This window comes from Gavia stellata, chromosome 17, assembly GCF_030936135.1.
Source record: "Gavia stellata isolate bGavSte3 chromosome 17, bGavSte3.hap2, whole genome shotgun sequence".
Classification (NCBI taxonomy): Eukaryota; Metazoa; Chordata; class Aves; order Gaviiformes; family Gaviidae; genus Gavia; species Gavia stellata.
Window position 1 is genome coordinate 2,812,769 of NC_082610.1, and position 18,153 is coordinate 2,830,921.

General features: G+C 46.2%; 1 protein-coding gene across 1 annotated transcript; it reads right to left on the reverse strand.

Annotated features, from left to right (window-relative positions):
• Positions 1 to 225: 225 nt before the first annotated feature.
• On the reverse strand, positions 226 to 16,486 carry FADS2 (fatty acid desaturase 2). Its single transcript, XM_059826103.1, has 10 exons — positions 16,280 to 16,486; positions 10,143 to 10,253; positions 8,511 to 8,708; positions 7,880 to 7,993; positions 6,877 to 7,002; positions 4,543 to 4,603; positions 3,886 to 3,962; positions 3,596 to 3,693; positions 1,894 to 1,990; positions 226 to 309 (listed from the first exon to the last, which is right to left on the reverse strand). The coding sequence occupies exons 1-10, from the start codon at positions 16,484 to 16,486 to the stop codon at positions 226 to 228; spliced, it is 1,173 nt and encodes a 390-aa protein (XP_059682086.1).
• Positions 16,487 to 18,153: the final 1,667 nt, after the last annotated feature.

Below are 18,153 nucleotides of genomic sequence, written 5' to 3' on the forward strand. Positions count from 1 at the left end.
GTGAGAGTGAAAGCTGAAGTATTTGGTAGCAAGAGAGAAAGATGCCATGCCTGTAGTAGAAGCACACTATGACCCCCCAGTATTATGGGACTCTCTTTCCTTGGCATATGGTAGTGCTCCAGAGATCCTGCCCCATCCCACACATGCGCCTTTAGCAGACTTTCCCTCCCCTCAAGTCTAGTGTTGTGACAACCCGGTAATGGCCAAACAATTCTGGGTCCATACTCACTGGTGCTCGATTTGAAAATTCAGGTGCCCGGTGAACCAGTCGTTGAAAAAGGACTGCTCGATATTGCAAGTGGCTGCCATCTGTGACAGCAAGAAAGCAGCTGTGAAGATTAGTGAAGTCTCACCCTAAAATCAGAACGAAGCTCCTCTTGCTTCTGGCAGGAGCTGATACGTGTCTTACTGCTCTACTGAGCTGCCAGAGTGCAGGCGGCCGCGGTGCTGAGATAGCTGGTTGCAGCAAGGGGAGCTTTAATCCTCCCGCAGGGCTCACTGTCATCTCCTGTGCTGCTGACCGTGTCTCCACGGGTTTCACCGGTGGTAAAGGGGACAATATAAGGAGGCAGTTTGTGGACATTTGGTGATGAGTTACGTCTCAGTCCAAGTATAGACTCCTAAATCTCAGCCTCCCCCATTGAAGATCAGACAGTACCATTGAAGAACAACGGTACCAAGGGGGAAAACGAGGGAGGAAAAATGCATGGGCACAGAAAGCCTGCTTTCCCCATCCCATCTAGTTATGGCCCAGTTTGCCTTACGTGCAAAATCTGAATAGTCTGGAAATATTTCTTAGCTACTCTTGCTATTAATGATTGTAAAATGAGGTAGTCTTTCTTAAAATCCTCTTACACTCTGAGCTGGCTAAGCTGTGATTTCTACACGGTAACTATAGGAGATATACTCTCCTCATCCCGCCCGCAAGATGCATCATAAAGCCACATCAGTGTCAGAGGCTTACCTCCTTCTCTCTGTTGTACACACATTTTCTCTGTCTCTCCCTCCCACCCAATATATCTCCCCTATAATCCCCCTCTCCAAACCCCTCACTCTCACAACCCGTCTCTCTCTCTCTCGGTCTACAAATTCCAGTTGCATAAAGCGCTTGAGCAAAAGCTTAAGGTGAACATCTGAACATTCCCACGACTTCAGTGAATCTATTAATTTAAAACAAATGCTTAGGTGCTTTCATGAACAGTGCTTTTAGCACAAGGGAGGGCTGGTTTTTTTAGTGCTTTAAGCAAAAGGGAGAGAAATTGACTGCCAGACTTTGAAAGCTCACCATTAACAACTACAAATACTAATTATACTAATTGACACATGAGATTATTTCTTCCCTCAGCTCAGTTATACTACATTCATATGGCCAGTGTCAAAGTTGCTCTCATTATCCTCCAGGTCTGTGTAGGACTTGGACCACTGTAAGTAAGAGGTATCCTTTCAGCAGGGTGGATTTCTCTGACCAGGCATTAAAAAGATGTAGAAAGCAGTTGGTTTTCATTTCAGTCCTTATTGCTGAAATATATATATTAATATATATATTTAGAAATATATTGAAAGCTCTCTTCAGCTTTGATTTTCATTGGGGGTCTTCTATTTGCTCATATGTATATGCCAAAATACACCACACAGGAAAGCGAAATCCTGCTTCTGGAACCTGATACTGCCCCAAATCTGAAGGGACCTTTTGATTGTCAAATTAATTACAGAAGTTTGGCTTTCCATGTCTTGACTTGGCATTGCTGGCTTTGGGGGGAACATCTTTATGGGAGGGGTCGTGGACAGAGACCATATACTAGTACCTGGGGATAGTGGTAACCTCTCTGCTGCTTGAGTACATTTCTAATCATTTTGGGGTGAGTCAGGGGTGTTCTTTCCCCTCCCAGTTACCTGAGAGCTCAGCCAGTCTCTGTGCTTCTCACAATCAATTTCCATCGGAATGTGATTCATCTGGGTGACCCACACAAACCAGTGACTTTCCAGAAACCTTCAAAAACAAACAGGCAAAAAGCGTGATAATTGATATTGCGGATCGGGACACGGGGTAAATAGAGTGGGGTTCACGGGGAGCAGCAGAAGACGCAACCTGTGAGGAAAGTCTTTCTCCGAGGGATGGAAGTAAATACCTCTCTTTCTATGGAAACCAGAGAGAATCCCTTCTGTGATGAATTTTCCTTCCCCTCTTTATACCTCTGGGACTAACCCAATTATGATTAAATACAAGTAGGACATCCTACTGGGCTGTCCCTCTTCCTTAGAAGTGGATTGATCTCTCGTGCTACTTTTGCCTTTCGGTAAACAAAGATGATCCAACTCCTTGAAAAAAACAAGCCCCTGTTTAGAAATTCTCAGAACCGTTTTCAATCTTTCCCATTGCTTGCTGGATATACATTAGTTTCAGACGCCAGCTGCCTGTTGGTGTTAGCTTTCTGGGCGTCAAGCTTAGTGCACCGGGGCTCCCAGCTTCCCTTTGCTCTCTCATACCTTTACCATAAGTCTCAGCTCTGCCCTGGGCTGGGTATCGCTTTAGAGCGGCTTGTTTATTGCTTACGGCATTTAACGGCATTTTTAGCACCTGTACAGCAATCTACAGAAAGGCAATTTCTTCTCTTTACCCAAAGTAGTTTCTCTACGCTGAGACTCAGCTGTATGTTGACAAGGCAGTTGTCCAGAAGCATCCTTGTCCTACTCTTTAGGCTTGTTTTCTGAAAGAGCAGATGATCTGAATTTGCAGTTTGGCCTTTCTTCTTGCTCTATTAGCTTAATCAAAATACAGAAGTTTTGGAAATAATACGTCGGTTGTAATAAGTTTTTCAGCTTGATTTCAGACCGAAAAGTTGCCTACGCACTTACACAAATGTCTGTCTTTGCAATCTCCTCTTTTCCTTAGGTCCAAAGCGTTTTGAAACTTTGAAAACTGAAGTCATGAACAGTGACGTTAAATTTTGTGGAGGCAAAAGGTCTGATATTGTGAAGGTTTTTGCACATCTGTTGCCTTTTCTTTTTACTCCAAAAACGAATTTATTTTTTTTAGAAAACGTTTTTCACTGTGATGAAATGTTTTCCTAAACCTAATGCTGACTGTGGGACTAGATGCCATTCTTTGGTACTAGTCAGTGTACGGGCCATGCAGTCTTCCACACTGGGGGAAGTGGTGAGCATTTCACTTACTGGGAAGCACGTACCGTGCTCAGGAGGGCTCATGAATTACCTTCCCAGTAAGCTGGGAAGAGGGTGGCTTGAGGCACTCTGGAAGGGTCCAGCCTTGACCAAAGTGGAAAAAAATGCATAAATGTGTTGGGATCAGGCAGCGTGTGAGAACAGGGAATGAGGAAAGAAAGGAGAATCCTGCTGAACTGTCACAAGGGCAGGGGAAGATGCTTAGGACCAGAACCAGCTCTGCTGCGGGGACGCGGAGTTGGGAGACGGTAAGAGGAAAGTGAAGCATTGAGAACACCCAAGATAACACCCTGTGGGCAATGACTGCAGAGAACGTAAACAGGGAAGGCCTGTGGGGCACAGCAGAGCTGAGACTTGGTGAGCCTGGCACTGGAGGGAGGGGAGAGCAGCAGGGAGACCCTTTGTCTCCTACCTGACAAAAGTGAGGAGAGACAGGGATCCCAGAACGCCATAGAATGGGATGTATGTGATGAAGTAGCGCATGTAGTAGCTGATGGCCCAGGCTAGGTCCTAGGGGAAGAGAGAAGACATTAGGCATCGCTTTGCCTATCTCATATAACGTGTTCTTGCTGCTGATGGTGGGACGCTGGGTAATTAATTCAGCAAAGTGTGATCCCTGCCCACTGGCCTCCCTCCCTACTCAAGTACGATTTCTTGTGAGCTAGCCGGATCCCATAAAGACTGAGGGAACGTTTCACTCACCGCCCAGAACCTGCGCCTGATCATGGTCGAGATGATTTGGATTTGGAAATACACAGGGATGAGCAGAGGCGGGAAGACTGCAAAGCAAAGGGAAATGTTTTGGCCATCAGAGGGGTGGAAAGGTGTGTGACATGAAATGTGTAGATGTGGCACTGCGGGACATGGTTTAGTGGGTATGGTGGTTGGACTTGATGATCCTACAGGTTGTTTTCCAACCTTAGTGATTCTGTGATTCTGTGATTTAGGACTGGTTCTAGGGAAAGTCTGCCTAGCACTGGTGAGAGAGGTGAGGTGCTGGTGATGGGGGGTGGGTGCCTTTCTGTGAAGAAAGGAGGCTCTGCTGCACACCCGTTCATCTTGACTTATCACAGAGCATTAACTAGCAACATGCATTTTTTCCATGGAGCCTCTCACACAGAGGTTATTTCCCAGTCTCAGTTGTTTGCCTGGCTTTACACAACCACGCTGGCCGTGCTCAAGATGCTTGGTTATCATGGAGAATATACTGAACTGATTTTGGGACCTGCACAGGGGATGGTGGTCCTGAGGAAGGGTCGGATGAGTTGAGACTTAAGGAGTTGCGTTGCTAACACGGGAGGGGCTGGAAAGGTCAACTGGCATTCAGGGAAAAAGGAAGAGCGCAGGGCAGATACTCACTGAGGAAGAAGTACTCGTGCTGGTGGTTGTAAGGCAGGTACTTCAGCTTCTTCTTGCCATACTGCAGGACACAGAGGAGAAAGCTCAGGCTTGGATTCTGACACTCACATGTAAGAGAAGATTCTCTGCAATACTTTATTTATTGACTGGAGAGTTTTGACTAAATTCCCACTGCCAGGTAGAAAGTGTTTTGGTATGGTTAAATATCTTGACTTTGTAATTGTGATGGGTGTAAATTCATTTTTAAAGTCTTCTGGCTTGATATTCAGATAATTTCTACTTACTTGAGAGCCTGATAGCATTTTAATGCATTTCTCCACCTTCTGCCATGCCTGTGGCTGTGCTAAGAGCTGCCAACATTTCCATCATTACCCATACAAATGTGATAGGCATAAAGTTCGACCTTTGGTAAGTCACTACATGGGATGCCAGTGCAAGACACTGACCTTTGGGTAGTCTTCTCTGAAAAATGTCCCAGCCATTGATCCTTTTTAAGTTCTGCAGCCATCAGCCCCCATGAACTCCTGCCATCAGCCAGATCTTGTAAAAGTTTACTTTACCAACAGTGGGAAAACTAGCATGGTCCTTAGCTGTTACTACAGCAAGTCACACAGACGTGCTTAAATCTGTAATGTTGTGTCTGTAGTTCGACATGTAAGTGATAGGAAACAGGGTGCTGTCATTGAGAGCTATTCTGCACCGATTCCTGTGTTACTATGGACCACCTACAGAGAGCAGATGCAGAGAAGTTTCTCCAAACACACGTTCGGACCTTGGATTGTTGCATTTTTGCAGGTGCCCATTTCTTCTCAGTGAAAAGAGGGAGCCAAGAGGACCTGGTCTCCTAACCTCCTCTCCTTAGTGAAATATCTAGAGCTATACAGAAGTGTCTCTTCTGAGCTCTAGGAGTGTTCACACAAGGAGCTAACGCATTGAGAATCTGGATTGCTGTGAACTCGCATTTTTGCTTCCAGCATAGCAACTTCCCAATGAAGGCAAGTCCTGTAACACCAATAAATCAGCCACATCATTCACTCTGGTCTGAGCTCTGAAAGGCTGTGTGCTTAGCATCATCTGGAAAAGGATTATATACAAGCGTGAAAGAGTATTGGGATAGACTGATGCTGGCCTAACATTTCAGATATTTTGTAGGAGGGAGACCCAGTTTTCCTTGTTGTCAGAAATGTTTATGTTCTTAGTTTTTCCTTCAAGTGGTAGAACCACAGTCTGCTTTTAAACCCACTTATCAAGCACAAGATTTTCCAGTGGATTGTACTCACACATTTAAGAGTGTGATACTGATTTACATCTTCTAGATAATGGCTTTTTTATACTCCAGGAGAAGGCTTTCATTTTAGTTATATATAAGAGCCCTTCTGCCTCTTGAAAATTCTGTGTGAGCAAGACGTTCTCTATACGTGTCCATATACTAGCATGTGTGTCCCCTACATGTGTCTGGAGTTACTTTCTCAGTAGTATAAAGCTGGCTGAGAAACCATTAACTTTTTAATGTTGTATTCCCCTGTGTTGTACTTGCTGCAGATGTTTCTTTGTTTGTTTCCTTTGGTTTGTTTTTTGTTTTTAAAACTAGAAATTCTTGTTCCATTGTAAAAATACCAAGGATGGTACATGGTTTAAGTCCTTTGTGGAGGTTTTTATACAGTAGACAGTAAATATTTTGGCTCTAGAAGGACAGATTGAATTGAAATCCCTTAACATAGCCTGTTATTTCACATGCAGCATGTCAGTACACAGTTAATGTAAGAAAGTAAGACGGTATTGCTTATGCAAGCAATGTCCCCTCAACTGCATGGCACAGGCTTCAGCAGGGAGGACCTTGTACAGATTGTCTGGGGCACAGATGGACTGACTAATATTGGAAGATATTTTCTGTGGAAATGGAAGATCAGTTTTGAAATGTTCTTGATGAAGTACTGAGGAACACCATATTTCCCCCTCGTGTTGATATTTCAAGCCAGCAGGCTGAAGTTGTCTTTAATGGCTTTCTACTTTCTTTCCAGTCCCATCTTCATTGCTTTTCCCAAGCTACCCCAAAACACTTTCTCCTGTGGTCACTCTAGGAAACGGATAGGGAACTATATTGTAAATCTTGCTCTTCAGCCCAACGATGGGGAGCAAACGATGGCCAAACTCCTGTCAGACAACATAGACAGATGAAAACCCTGGATGAAGCATTTATTTTTTTAGCACTCCTGGAAGTCTTGACTGCGTAAGTCATGTCTACTGATACTAGCCAGCTCCTGGTTTTGCACAAGCATTCTCTGAAGCCCTTTAGGACAATGATTTTTCCATGTTTTACCCACTTTGCCTTACCTCAACAGGCTGCGTATCTCCGAGGACAAAAATATGTAGCATGTTCACATCTGGGTCCTTCTTGAATATGTTGGGCTTGGCATGGTGTTGGAAGTGACGATGGTTCCACCAGTTTGCAGAGGCACCCTGGGCAGATACAAGAACAAGGAGTTCATCCATGGAAAAGTACAGTTCCTCTAATGGTGGGATTACCCATTCATTTATATAAACTAGAACAGTGCGACTCTGATTATGGCCAAACTGTTATTTGCTTTTGAAAGGGCAATAAGCAGTAAGTGGCTAAGCTGTCAGTTGCTGTGAGACTGTTGGTTTCAGAGGGCTGATTTGCCCTCGCTACGGATCATCCATATTGAAAGAACAGGGAATAAATACACTATGTGCAAGTTGCATGTCACCATGTCTTCGCACATGTGAAGTTGTTATAAGTAGCTCAATCACAGCATTATTTAGGTTGGAAAAGACCCTTAAGATCATCGAGTCCAACCATTAACCTAACACTACCAAGTCCACCACTAAACCCTCTTGCTGCCTTACTGATTATTATACCGGTTTGACCCCGCTGCCTGTACTTGAGGAGCCAGGCAAGATGACGTGGGTTTGGGAGAATGGGCAAAGCCATATCCCACCCTCTGTAAATTCCTACTGCAGGTGGATGCTGAAATGCCTGCACTGCACTGGACCTTGCCCAGGATAGAAGTTCTGAAGGCATCTTGAATGGATGGGATGTAGTAGGATGGGATATTTGAAAAATATTATACCTTAGTGGAGTGCACGGTGAAAATATGACAGGATGTTAAAATAGGGTTTTATGCAATTTAATAAGCTTTGTCCTCAGCTGCTATAAATTGGCGCAGTTCCACTGAAGCTTGTGGAACTCCTGGGTTCTCTAACAGCTATGGTTACACCCTCTTATCTCTTCTGCACAACAGCTCCATGTGCAATGGTCACTAACTTCTCCGTGCTTCTGCTCACTGTGGAAAGGCGTAGAGCTGCAGTTTCCTACTTTAACATAGTCAAAGTGACTGCAGTTGTTTCCACAGTGCCCTGGGTCCACAATGTCCTTTACCTTCAGGTGTCCAATGACGAATTTGTGGACGATGTGGTTCCAGGAAGACTTCTTAAAGACAGAGAGGTGTCCAAAATCATGTTGCAGCCACCCTGCCTGGGCCTGGGATGAAGGGAAAACAAGTAGTTAGGAAGCTGTTTGAAATGAGAGTGAAGCACAAAAGAAAATGGAGATAGAAGGCAAGTTGTGAGTGTGAGGAAGAGAGGGAATTAACTGAAGTGAGAAGGTGAAGATCTCTGTTCTCATTCTGGAGAGGAACACAGAATCATAGAATCATTCAGGTTGGAAAAGACCCTTAAGATCATCGAGTCCAACCGTAAACCTAACACTACCAAGTCCACCAACGTGTGGAAGGAAAGGCCAAAGAGGCCAGAAAAATGCGTGAGCCACAGTCAGCAGTGGGTAGGGGTGGCCAGAAGGCACAACAGTGGCAGGTATGTTGTGAATATTTTTCACTGGTGTGAATGTTTTGCACTGGTAATTAATCTAATATGAAAAGTTCAGTGCATGCTGGCCTTCTCCTGAACGGTTTGCATAGCCAGTATGCTCTGTGCCTACTACTTCTCACCTGGGAAGTTGTAAGGATGCAGGCAAGGATGAGAGTTGTGATCCAGCCAGTACCGAAGTATGAAACCATTAACCAAGCCAAAACTTCCATTGCAATAATATGGCCCAAGTAAAGAGAGAAGAACAAAGGATTTGCTCTGAATAAGTTCATGTCCTCTGCTGTCTTCCTCAGGGTCCGGAAATCCTCCACCAGCTGGGACTGCAAAATAGACATGCAAGACACAGTATGAAGCTTGTAAGTAAGTCTGAACGTGTCTGGGGAAGGAAGGCCAAGCTCCATACTTAGAACTCTGGCTGTTTCTTGCATTGGTTGGTTACTCCAGAAGTAAGGAAGGACCTGCCTCCATATTCACACTGTATTCTAGCCTTTCAAAGCACTTTCCTGTGAATAAACATCGTAGCTGGTCTGAGCCCATGTCCTGACCTTTTGCACCTTGAGCTGGGAGAGTAATTCAAGCCTGCTGCTGTGAATCAGCAGCACTACCTGGCTCTGTTGAGAGTTACATCAGCTGATTACTCTCATCTGAATGAGCTTTACAAATATTAAAGAGGCAGCTGGAGAAAGAGAGCATTCAGTCCTATCACTTATGCATAATTCCCAAGCTCTGATGATGAGCACCCAATATCAGAGCACCCGTCATCTATTTAATATGTGGCTCAGCTACCGTGCAATCATTCATGAAGAGCTTTCCCAGGTTAATGCGGGTTAGCATCATCTCTTCTATTGTGAGTGATACAGATATATCATAATCATGGCCGGTCACAAACAAGAGGACAGGATTGAGTTTCTTGGCAAGAGCTAGTCATGCCATGCACTGTGCCTGAATAATGAATGAACGGACTGTCTGGGAGGGACACAGAGCTGCCCTGAGGATGTGGAGTGGGTGGAAAAGGTACTTGCTGGGTTGCCGCTCCAAAAAGAGGCATCTGGTTCACCTCACCCATAGGTGCCTACTGCTCGTGCCGTGCACGGCACAAATATGACTGTTCTCCGGAGCTCTGCTGGTACTGGGCTCAGCAGGATAAGCCAGTTTGAGTCTCAAAGAGGTATTTCCTGGGAGTTAATCTGTCAAAGGGAGCTGCAGAGCAAAAAGTCAAGTCTTGTTGAGGTGGTGAGCAACTTGTGTGGAAGTCTTTTCAGACACCGTTGCCTACTCCTCTCCTTGCCCTGTAACCGGCAAGTGACGACATGAGTTTTAGAGCTTGGTCACTGGAGAAGGAATAGCAGAAGGGACACCCATCACGAGAGCTGGTGCACATATCCCAGTCCACATGTCTCCGTTCCCACTTCCCTTCAGTACAGGATCAGTCCAGCCTGGGCACCTGGAATGGGCTGCTAGAAATGGGACGCGATTACCATAGACAGAGCTGTTGGTGGCTCTGTGGGAAAGGAAAGGCTTGTACAGCCAGTCTGAATGTGTCGCCTCCCTCCGACACACATTTTAATCTATACTGGGATGTGCACATTGCTACACGGAGGTGTTCAGTCACTGAGCACTTTTGTCCCTCTCTGGAGCTGCCTGTAGTGAAGACACCTTTATAATCCACCTGCCTCTGACACGGAGGACATCCCAAGAGGAAAAAAATGGTGGAACACACCCATCACAAACCCCAGCTCGGAAAAAATACTCACGTTTTTATCTCGGTCCTGGCTAGGTTCCCCTGGAGCAAGCTCTCCAATAAGTAATGGCTTGAGAAACTTTTGAACCAAGGTGGGATTGATATGGAAGGCCTGGAATGCATCCTGGAGTGGAAATACGAGTAACTGTGTGAGATACAGGAGTTAGCTGTTGCTTTCTACTCATCGTGTCATTCCTGTCCATCTCTAGCACCGTCCTTTGCAGTTGTTCCCCCACGTTACTGTGAAAGGGGGGTGCCAGACTGACTTCCCTCTCTGTGATTGCGGTTCGGTGCAGTGCTTCTACTAGAGGCTGATGAATTTGCTTACCTAATAGGAAGTGAATGGTGAGATCTGGGATACTATCTAGACATATGGTGAAAGGCACCTCAAGAAATTTTTTCTAAGCAACTAAATACCTAAATCCTGTTAATTCCCTTAGAAGGTAGGCAGAGAGGAATTTGTGCAAATCCCCACTAGGATATAAATACCCTTTGAAAGTCTGCTGCCTGGAGGCAATTCAAGAGAGGGGGTGACTGTGGTGGCTGAATCTGGACATGACTGCAGATACAAATAATAGTACTGTATGTTTTGACCAGACCTGTAGATCCCAGCACTAACACAGCTGAGGAAAACACAGTGACTTTTCATTTTGGAGACTACCTTTCTCTTTTTGTTCTGTAAGATGAGTAACTGAATGCTACCTTAACTCTTCTTTATTCTAGAACCGTATTCTAGATATGTAGGCAATTCCATCTCCATGCACGTCCAAGTAAAATGTCTTAGAAAGGAACCAAACCAAAAACTTGGTTGTATACCAGAACTGTCATCAATTGCTTTAAAGTGCTTGCTATCAAACTTTGCAGTGGCTAGGACCCCATTCAAAAAGGGACCTACACCAAAAAGCAACTTCATTCATTACTCTGAAATATGCTAAGCAGGCTAGCAGTCTTGAAGAGATTAAAGTTATCAATACATGTGATAAGACTTCTTGTCATTTCTGCTGTGCTGTGGTATACGGCTGCTTGTCCCTGTAATAGGCCCATTAATCTTTTGTGAGACTGCTTGCACATTTTGTGTTCATTACATGCCTTGAATGTTGGGTACATTTTACTGAAGTCTCTCCGGCATGTGATGATAGACATAAATAGCTTGTTAAGTTTCAGCAACAGAATCTAACTGAGGGATGAAAACTCCATGTCAATGAAACTTCTGAAATAAAACCTATCCCATATACTCCTGAGGCTGGAAAAGCAGGAAACCCAGCTGGAATATTATTTTTCTTACATATTTTCGAGACTTCTTCTAATATGGAGGGACAATGCCTTGTTTGTAGAGTCTTTTTGATCCTGGCATTCATGAATTTGCCTGGCTCTTCTTTTTCTGTAGTCCTTCCCCTTTCCACATGTTTTTGTCCACCTATGTCCTACGGATGTCTGATGGGAGCATGTATTTGATGCATCTGCTGCTAGTAGTGAGATCTTGCACACCCCTCCTTTCACGTGACATGGCTTGAATTTTAACCTCAAAGACAGTGGTAGGGACAGAAAGTTGACCAAGGTCAGAAACTCTTACTCTGTCCTTGCTCTTTTCTTTCTGCACAGAACTGGAGTTAACTCTAGAACATCACCTTTACGAGAGCTGTAAAGATGTAATTATATGAAGTGCTAAGACCAGTACAGAAAAAAACAGTCAAAAATAGAAGTCAAGAGTACCATGTTTCAGCCTTTCTACCTTTTTTCCATTGCCTAACAATAGTAGGGACCAACTAAAACCTCCCTTCAGGCTCTAAACAGAAAGGGCAGACTGGGAAGTGCTCACTGGGTCCAGCTGACCCTTCTGGGAATTGACCTCCATCAAAAGCTAGCTCTGGTGTTCAACAATACCAGCCAACAACCTTGGTCCCAAAGTCCACCAAAATCAATACAAAATTTCACCTGATTCCAAGACTTTGGATTGACCTTCAGAATAATACCCTGACCACAGAAGTTTTGCTGTGGGAGACGTAGAAGGAGGGAGAGTGAAAGCTGACCTGAGCCATTTAACTTGAAGTTAAAGAAATGATACATGAGAAGTTAGAGGTGCAGCGTTGGTGGGGGGGGTCGGGGAGGAGAGACAAGCTAGCTACAGGTGCAGGAGAGAAATAAAACTCTGTGGAATGATTTAAAGATTATAAAAGCCACAAAATGCCAGAGGCTATGGGGGAAGAAGGAAGGAGGGGGGGAAAAAAAACTCAGTTCAATGGGGGCAGCAAACCGAAACGCCAGAGATGAAATTGAGGTGCACTTCTTTTGTAAAGCACCAGAATTTCCTAGGTACTCTCAGCTCAACTCTCATGCCAGCATCGAAACTATCCCCTTCTGTAACTGATTTCAGGGACAAAGTGATTCCTGTTACCACAGGGGAAAATTTGGATCCATTTGTCCAGTTCCACCCATGAAGACTGCACCACTGGCAAAACTTATCCCAGCTTCAAACATCAGTAAGACCAGTACTTTTTGGCTGCATTGGCTTAGACGCTGGTGTTACTTTCCTGGTGCCAAAAGGAAGGCAAAACTCTAGGGCCAGCAAAGCTCTTTCTTCAGCCCTGTGCTGCAAACAGTTTAGAGTTTCCCATGCAAAGAAATCTTTGTCCGGAGTCATCAGCTTCCTTCTCTACTTGGAGGAATTTAATTTGCTTTACTGTAATTTCTGCATACTTCACCCTCCCTGGTGTTATCCTCACAGCCCATCTGAGGTTAAGAAATACTGTCCTCTCCCTTCTACAGAGGGGATGATACACTAAAGGACTGACTTGGCCAAGGTTACAACTGGTAGCAGCCTTTTTTACTAGCGCTTCAGTTATTGTAGCATTTTCCGCTCTGGGACCCATAAACGTGCCACTGAAACGTTAGGACTGGGTGCTAGTTTCCTTCCCTGGTACAATTTGCAGATGATGTCAAAGAGGAGGGAAGAGCAGAATAAATGGGGAAGTGAACAGCTGACTGTTCCTGCTGCAAGGTTTTGCAATTTGGGGGCAAAAAAAGAGGGAGAGGGTGAACACATAAGAAGTATTAAAGAATGTTGACTCAATATTATTTAAACTAATGGGGAAAAAAAAAGTCTTTGGAGGTCTGACCAGGTACCACCTGATCACTGTGCTGGAGATCTCGCTGCTTTGTGTTGTATTAATTGGTGGGTGACTCGGAACAGCAGCTTCTGCCTGACCATCTAGAAGGTATTTTTGTCTGCCTGGGGCTTCCCTGTCACTAGCCCATCTGTTTTCTAAACATGCTTATCAATGCTCTATCATGACTTTTCCAGGGAGAGTTCTTCTCTGCCTCTGAACTTAATAGCCTCACTTCATGGTGGTGTTGGGCTGATGGTTGGACTTGATGACCTTAAAGGTCTTTTCCAACCTTAATGATTCTGTGATTCTTTCTGGACAGGATGGAGAGTAAAGGTTGCAACTGGTCAGAAATGCAATCATGCATGTCCGAACAAGTTGTTACTCAAAACTACACTACCTATCTTCCACTTCACTGAGACGTAATACACATATATGTCATTGGCATATGTTGAGAATGGGCTTTTTCAGTCTAGCCTCCAAGCAGGGGAGAGAATAACATTTCCTGAATACTCTTACCATCATCAGACAGAAAGCTACAGTGATGGAAGGATTGCTTTTTTATTAGCTGTATCTCACGCACCTCCTTTACTAATAGGTCCCGAATATAAGATACTGCCTGAATTTTAGAATTGTCCCCAGCTCTGTACTAGAGGAGATACAAAGCAAAAGGCAAAAGGTAGTCTCTGGGAAGTGCCATGTGATATTTACACCTGACTTCCCAACTTTGTGGTCTACTGGCTGAAGAAGCTGAAGTGTCTTATGGGATGTGGGCAAGTGGGAATTATTCCAGCTGCTTTTGGTGAAAAAAGATTCATATTATTGAGGTATGAGCTGTACCTGAGCATTTGAAGTGCTTAGTGCAGTCAGTACAAGGATGTTCTTTCACATCCTTGAACATCTCCGAAACAGAGAGACTGCAAGGTGCCCTTGCACACTCTTGCCTTCATTCTCTGAAGGCCACTGTGCATGATGTGATACCAGAACAGGTTGTCCCAGACTAGTATTCTGTCTCAGCATGTTAACATATGACCTAAAATGAATGAATGCTCTGTGTTGTCAGTACCTGTAGGGGAAATTCATGCTTAAGCTAGCCTGGGTGCTCCTAACCTGACGGCATAAGCTGAGCGTGCTGAACACAAGAGCTTTCATGGAAGTTCCTCAGTTAGCGGTCCTGTGAGCATCCTGAGATGAATTAGCTCACGCATCACCAAGCAGGGTATCTCTCGAGTGGCCTGGCATAGGTGTGGAGTTCAGTGAGTCTGTCAGTGGGCAGCTTGTGGTAGATGGATAGACATGATCCTCTAAAGGATTGGTCCAAGATAAATGGACGAGATGCTGAGGTTCCTTCGGTGTGTGTTTGCTGGACTGTAGGACCTGACTGCATGTGTGCTAAGGAGCATCTGCGAAAGATGAAAGCCATTTAAGAACTAGAAATGTAAACATGTTAAACTGAATTTTTAGCATCGCCTTTTCCTCCTCCTAAGCTCTTTGGTTGTGATATCTCACAACACAGAAACTTGTTAGTTAAGCCTTGACAGGGTCAAGGCCAAGGCTTTCTCACCCTGAATGAGAAAGAGATTTTTTGGCAGTAAACTGTTATTCACCACAGGGAAGCTAGAAACAAGATGCCAATTCTGGTTTAGTGCTCAGAGTGCTGATGAACAATTTCAGAGCATTTTTAAGACCGTGCCTTCACGGAGAGTGCTCTGAGTACGGTGGGATGCAATGGACTCAGGGGAGGTGGGTAGGGAGGAGGGAGGAGGACCAGCAACAGTAGATTCGAAACAAATGCAAGAGCAGATGCTTTTTGGTTTCTAGTGGAGCTACTGGAGTTAAATTCTTGGGGAGAGGAGTCAAACTCCTCTGGTTTCAGCAGGCCTGCGTTTAAGCAGCTGAAAGTAAAATCTGGCCCATATTTTTGACAGAGAAAGCTATTCATTCAGAGGAGTTATTGGAAGGGAAGAGGACCACCAAAACGCATCTCAGTGCTTGAAGGAAAAGAATGGAGAATAACCACGGACCGCAGGCAAATGGAGCCTGACGGAAAGGAAAGTGTTAGTAACTCTTGCCAATTAATTCTGCCACACGCAGAGCCTCCTTCTTGCTAAGGTGTTAAGAGCCGTGGGAGATGAACAGTTAATGTTACAGCTTGGGCTCTCCTGCCGCCTACCATGCAGATATTCGCACATTTTCAGAAAAGCTCTGAGGCAGTTTAGATTTTATTAACTATGGGTTAATGCCCTGGGGAAAGAACGGGCTCTCTGGGTGCACTTCTGAAGAAGGGGGCTTTGAGGGAAACTGCAGGCAACAATCTCTGAGGCAATTTGTTCCTTTTTCAAGGTTTTTTTTTTGTTTGTTTTGGGTTTTTTTTTAAGTTGCTGAAACATGAGAGGTAGCTGAGCCCAGCTACCAAGTGCAGGAGCGGCTGTAGCAGCAGCAAATGGGTTTCGGTTTTTTTGTTTGTTTGTTTCTTTTCTGTAGAAACCTGTAACTAAATTCTCTAGAGAATTCTCTCCTGGGGAAAAAAAAAGCTAAAAAGCTCCTTGTTTTAAAGCCTCAAGCTCACCCTCCTCACAGAAGCAACTTTGAAAGGCAGACTGGCCTCTCGTTAACCCTTTCTTGTGCTTGGCTGCTGTGACTCTGCGTGTCAGGAGCTACGCGCTGAAGAGGGGAAAGACTTGGGACGCTTTGCTCATGGATTCAGAGCTCCAGGCACAGCACAACCAAGAGACAAAGACAAACCAAGCAGGACTTAAGCAGAGCCCAGCAATCTCTACCAACCGATCTTCCAGACGCGGCGAATTGCCGTGGCTCAACGGAGTTGACGATGGCCAAGGAGTTGCATCAATTTGGCCCAACCTTTTCGCTCCTGAAAAGCAGCGAAAGGGATGAGCTGGGTCTACAGCAGGTCTGGGAGAGATGGGGGGAGAGAGGCAGGCAGCGGGCTCACTTCTCAGTGAGCGCCAGGAAGGCAGTGACCTGTCAGCGCTCGCCGATGGGAGCTGGGAGGCGGCCGCGTGGGTGTCTGGGCGTGGGTCCTTACCGTGGCATCTTCGCCGGCGTAGTGGCTGATCACTCGTTGACCCCCCGGGTGTCTGTTTGCCCACTTGGTGACATTATAAACCTTTCGCTCTATCACCAGCCACTTGTCCGTCCTCAGGTTGTGCTTCTGGATCTCCTCCCAGGTGTAGAAGCGGAGCTGCGCCTCCGGTTCCCCCGACTCCCCTCCTTTCTCACCCCCTTTCCCCATGGGGCCACTTGCCTCTTTCTCTTCTTGCCCAAAGGTGGGGGGGAACCCGTCCCTGCGCTGCTCAGGGACGTGCCGGAGGGGAAGAGCTTTTCTTGCGTGATTTCCCTCAGCTGATGCCCTGCGCTCTCCCCTTCCCTCCGCTCATGTCCTCCCTCCTCTTTGTCTCTCGCTGCCCGGCCCTTGCAATGCCTCCGCTCCCTCCCTTGCTCGGAAGTGCCCCCTAGGCTGGTTTTCCCCGGACTGATGCACTTTCTCCTCGCACACAGCCCTGTTTTGTGGGAAGCTCGGCCCCTTCCACCCCCGCCAGCATCCTCCTCCCCGCCAGCATCCTCCCCCCCAGCATCCTCCCCCCCAGCATCCTCCTCCCCACCAGCATCCCCCCCCAGCATCCTCCTCCCCCCCAGCATCCCCCCCCCAGCATCCTCCCCCCCAGCATCCTCCTCCCCCCCCATCCTCCCCCCCATCCCCCCCCCAGCATCCTCCCCCCCAGCATCCTCCTCCCCCCCAGCATCCCCCCCCCCCGCATCCCCCCCCCCCCCCCCCCAGCATCCTCCTCCATTCAGCACCGGTGCGGTTTCCACCGGGATCAGCAGAGCTCCCGCACCAATCCCGGCCCTCCCGCCGCCGGGCCGGTCCCTGCCATTGGCCCTCCGCGATCTTGCGAAGCCCGAAGGCGGCCGGGCCGCCCCGCCGCCCCCCCGCGCCCGCTCGCAGCGGGGGCCCCGCGCCGGGAGGTGCGGGCACCCCCTCTTCTCCGCCTATTTTCTTTTCCTCGGGATTTCGGCTCCTGCTTTAAAAAGATCCCCCCCTTTTTTTTCCCCCTTTTTTTTTTCTTCCCCCCCCCCCCCCCAACTTTCACCGTACTTCTTAGTGTTGGGCTTAAAAAGGAGATTTTGGTATTCTGCCTAAAATTAGCATCGTTTTGCTCTATTTTATCATGTTGAGTTACCGACCTGATGGCTGTCAGACTTAACAGTTCCCTTCTGCCACAGGAGTGCTGCTCCTTGCGTTGACAGCAGGCTCAGCTAGAGATCTCTGCTTAGGGCAATGCTTTTATTAACGGTGGGACAATGCCATCTTTTCCTTGCCCTGGGGCACTTAATAATAAAAGAACCCCTGTCATTAGGTTATGCAAGGTGTTGCGGTGCAATTGTATTTTCACCCAATTGCATTTTCACCGCTGTCTTTCTCACGGCTGAGGGAATCTGTGGCCGCTCTCCAGGACAAGGCAGCTTTCCTGGTGATAGGTATCTTTTCTTGTGACCATTTTGCATTACTAAGTGGAAGGCTTATTAATCCTTTCTATAGTGGCACTGGCTGAGTCTAAGCAAAATTAATATACAAGGCGTTCAAATGTTTTAGGGTACAGACTGCACCCCCTAACTGACACTGTTCTGGTGCATGAGGAAATCTTAGGATTGGAGCAACACTGGCTTCCAGTAGCTCAGACCTTTATTTGTCTCATCTTTCAATAGCACAGTGGTCTGACCTGGCCTGGAAAAGCAGGGGAAGGAACCCATATGGTTAACCATGAAATGTTTTAATTCACAACACTTATTTGCTCTCTAGCCAACTATCATATACAATCATTTAGGTTGGAAAAGACCTTTAAGATCATGAAGTCCAACCATTAACCTAAAACTGCCAAGTCCACCACTAAACCATGT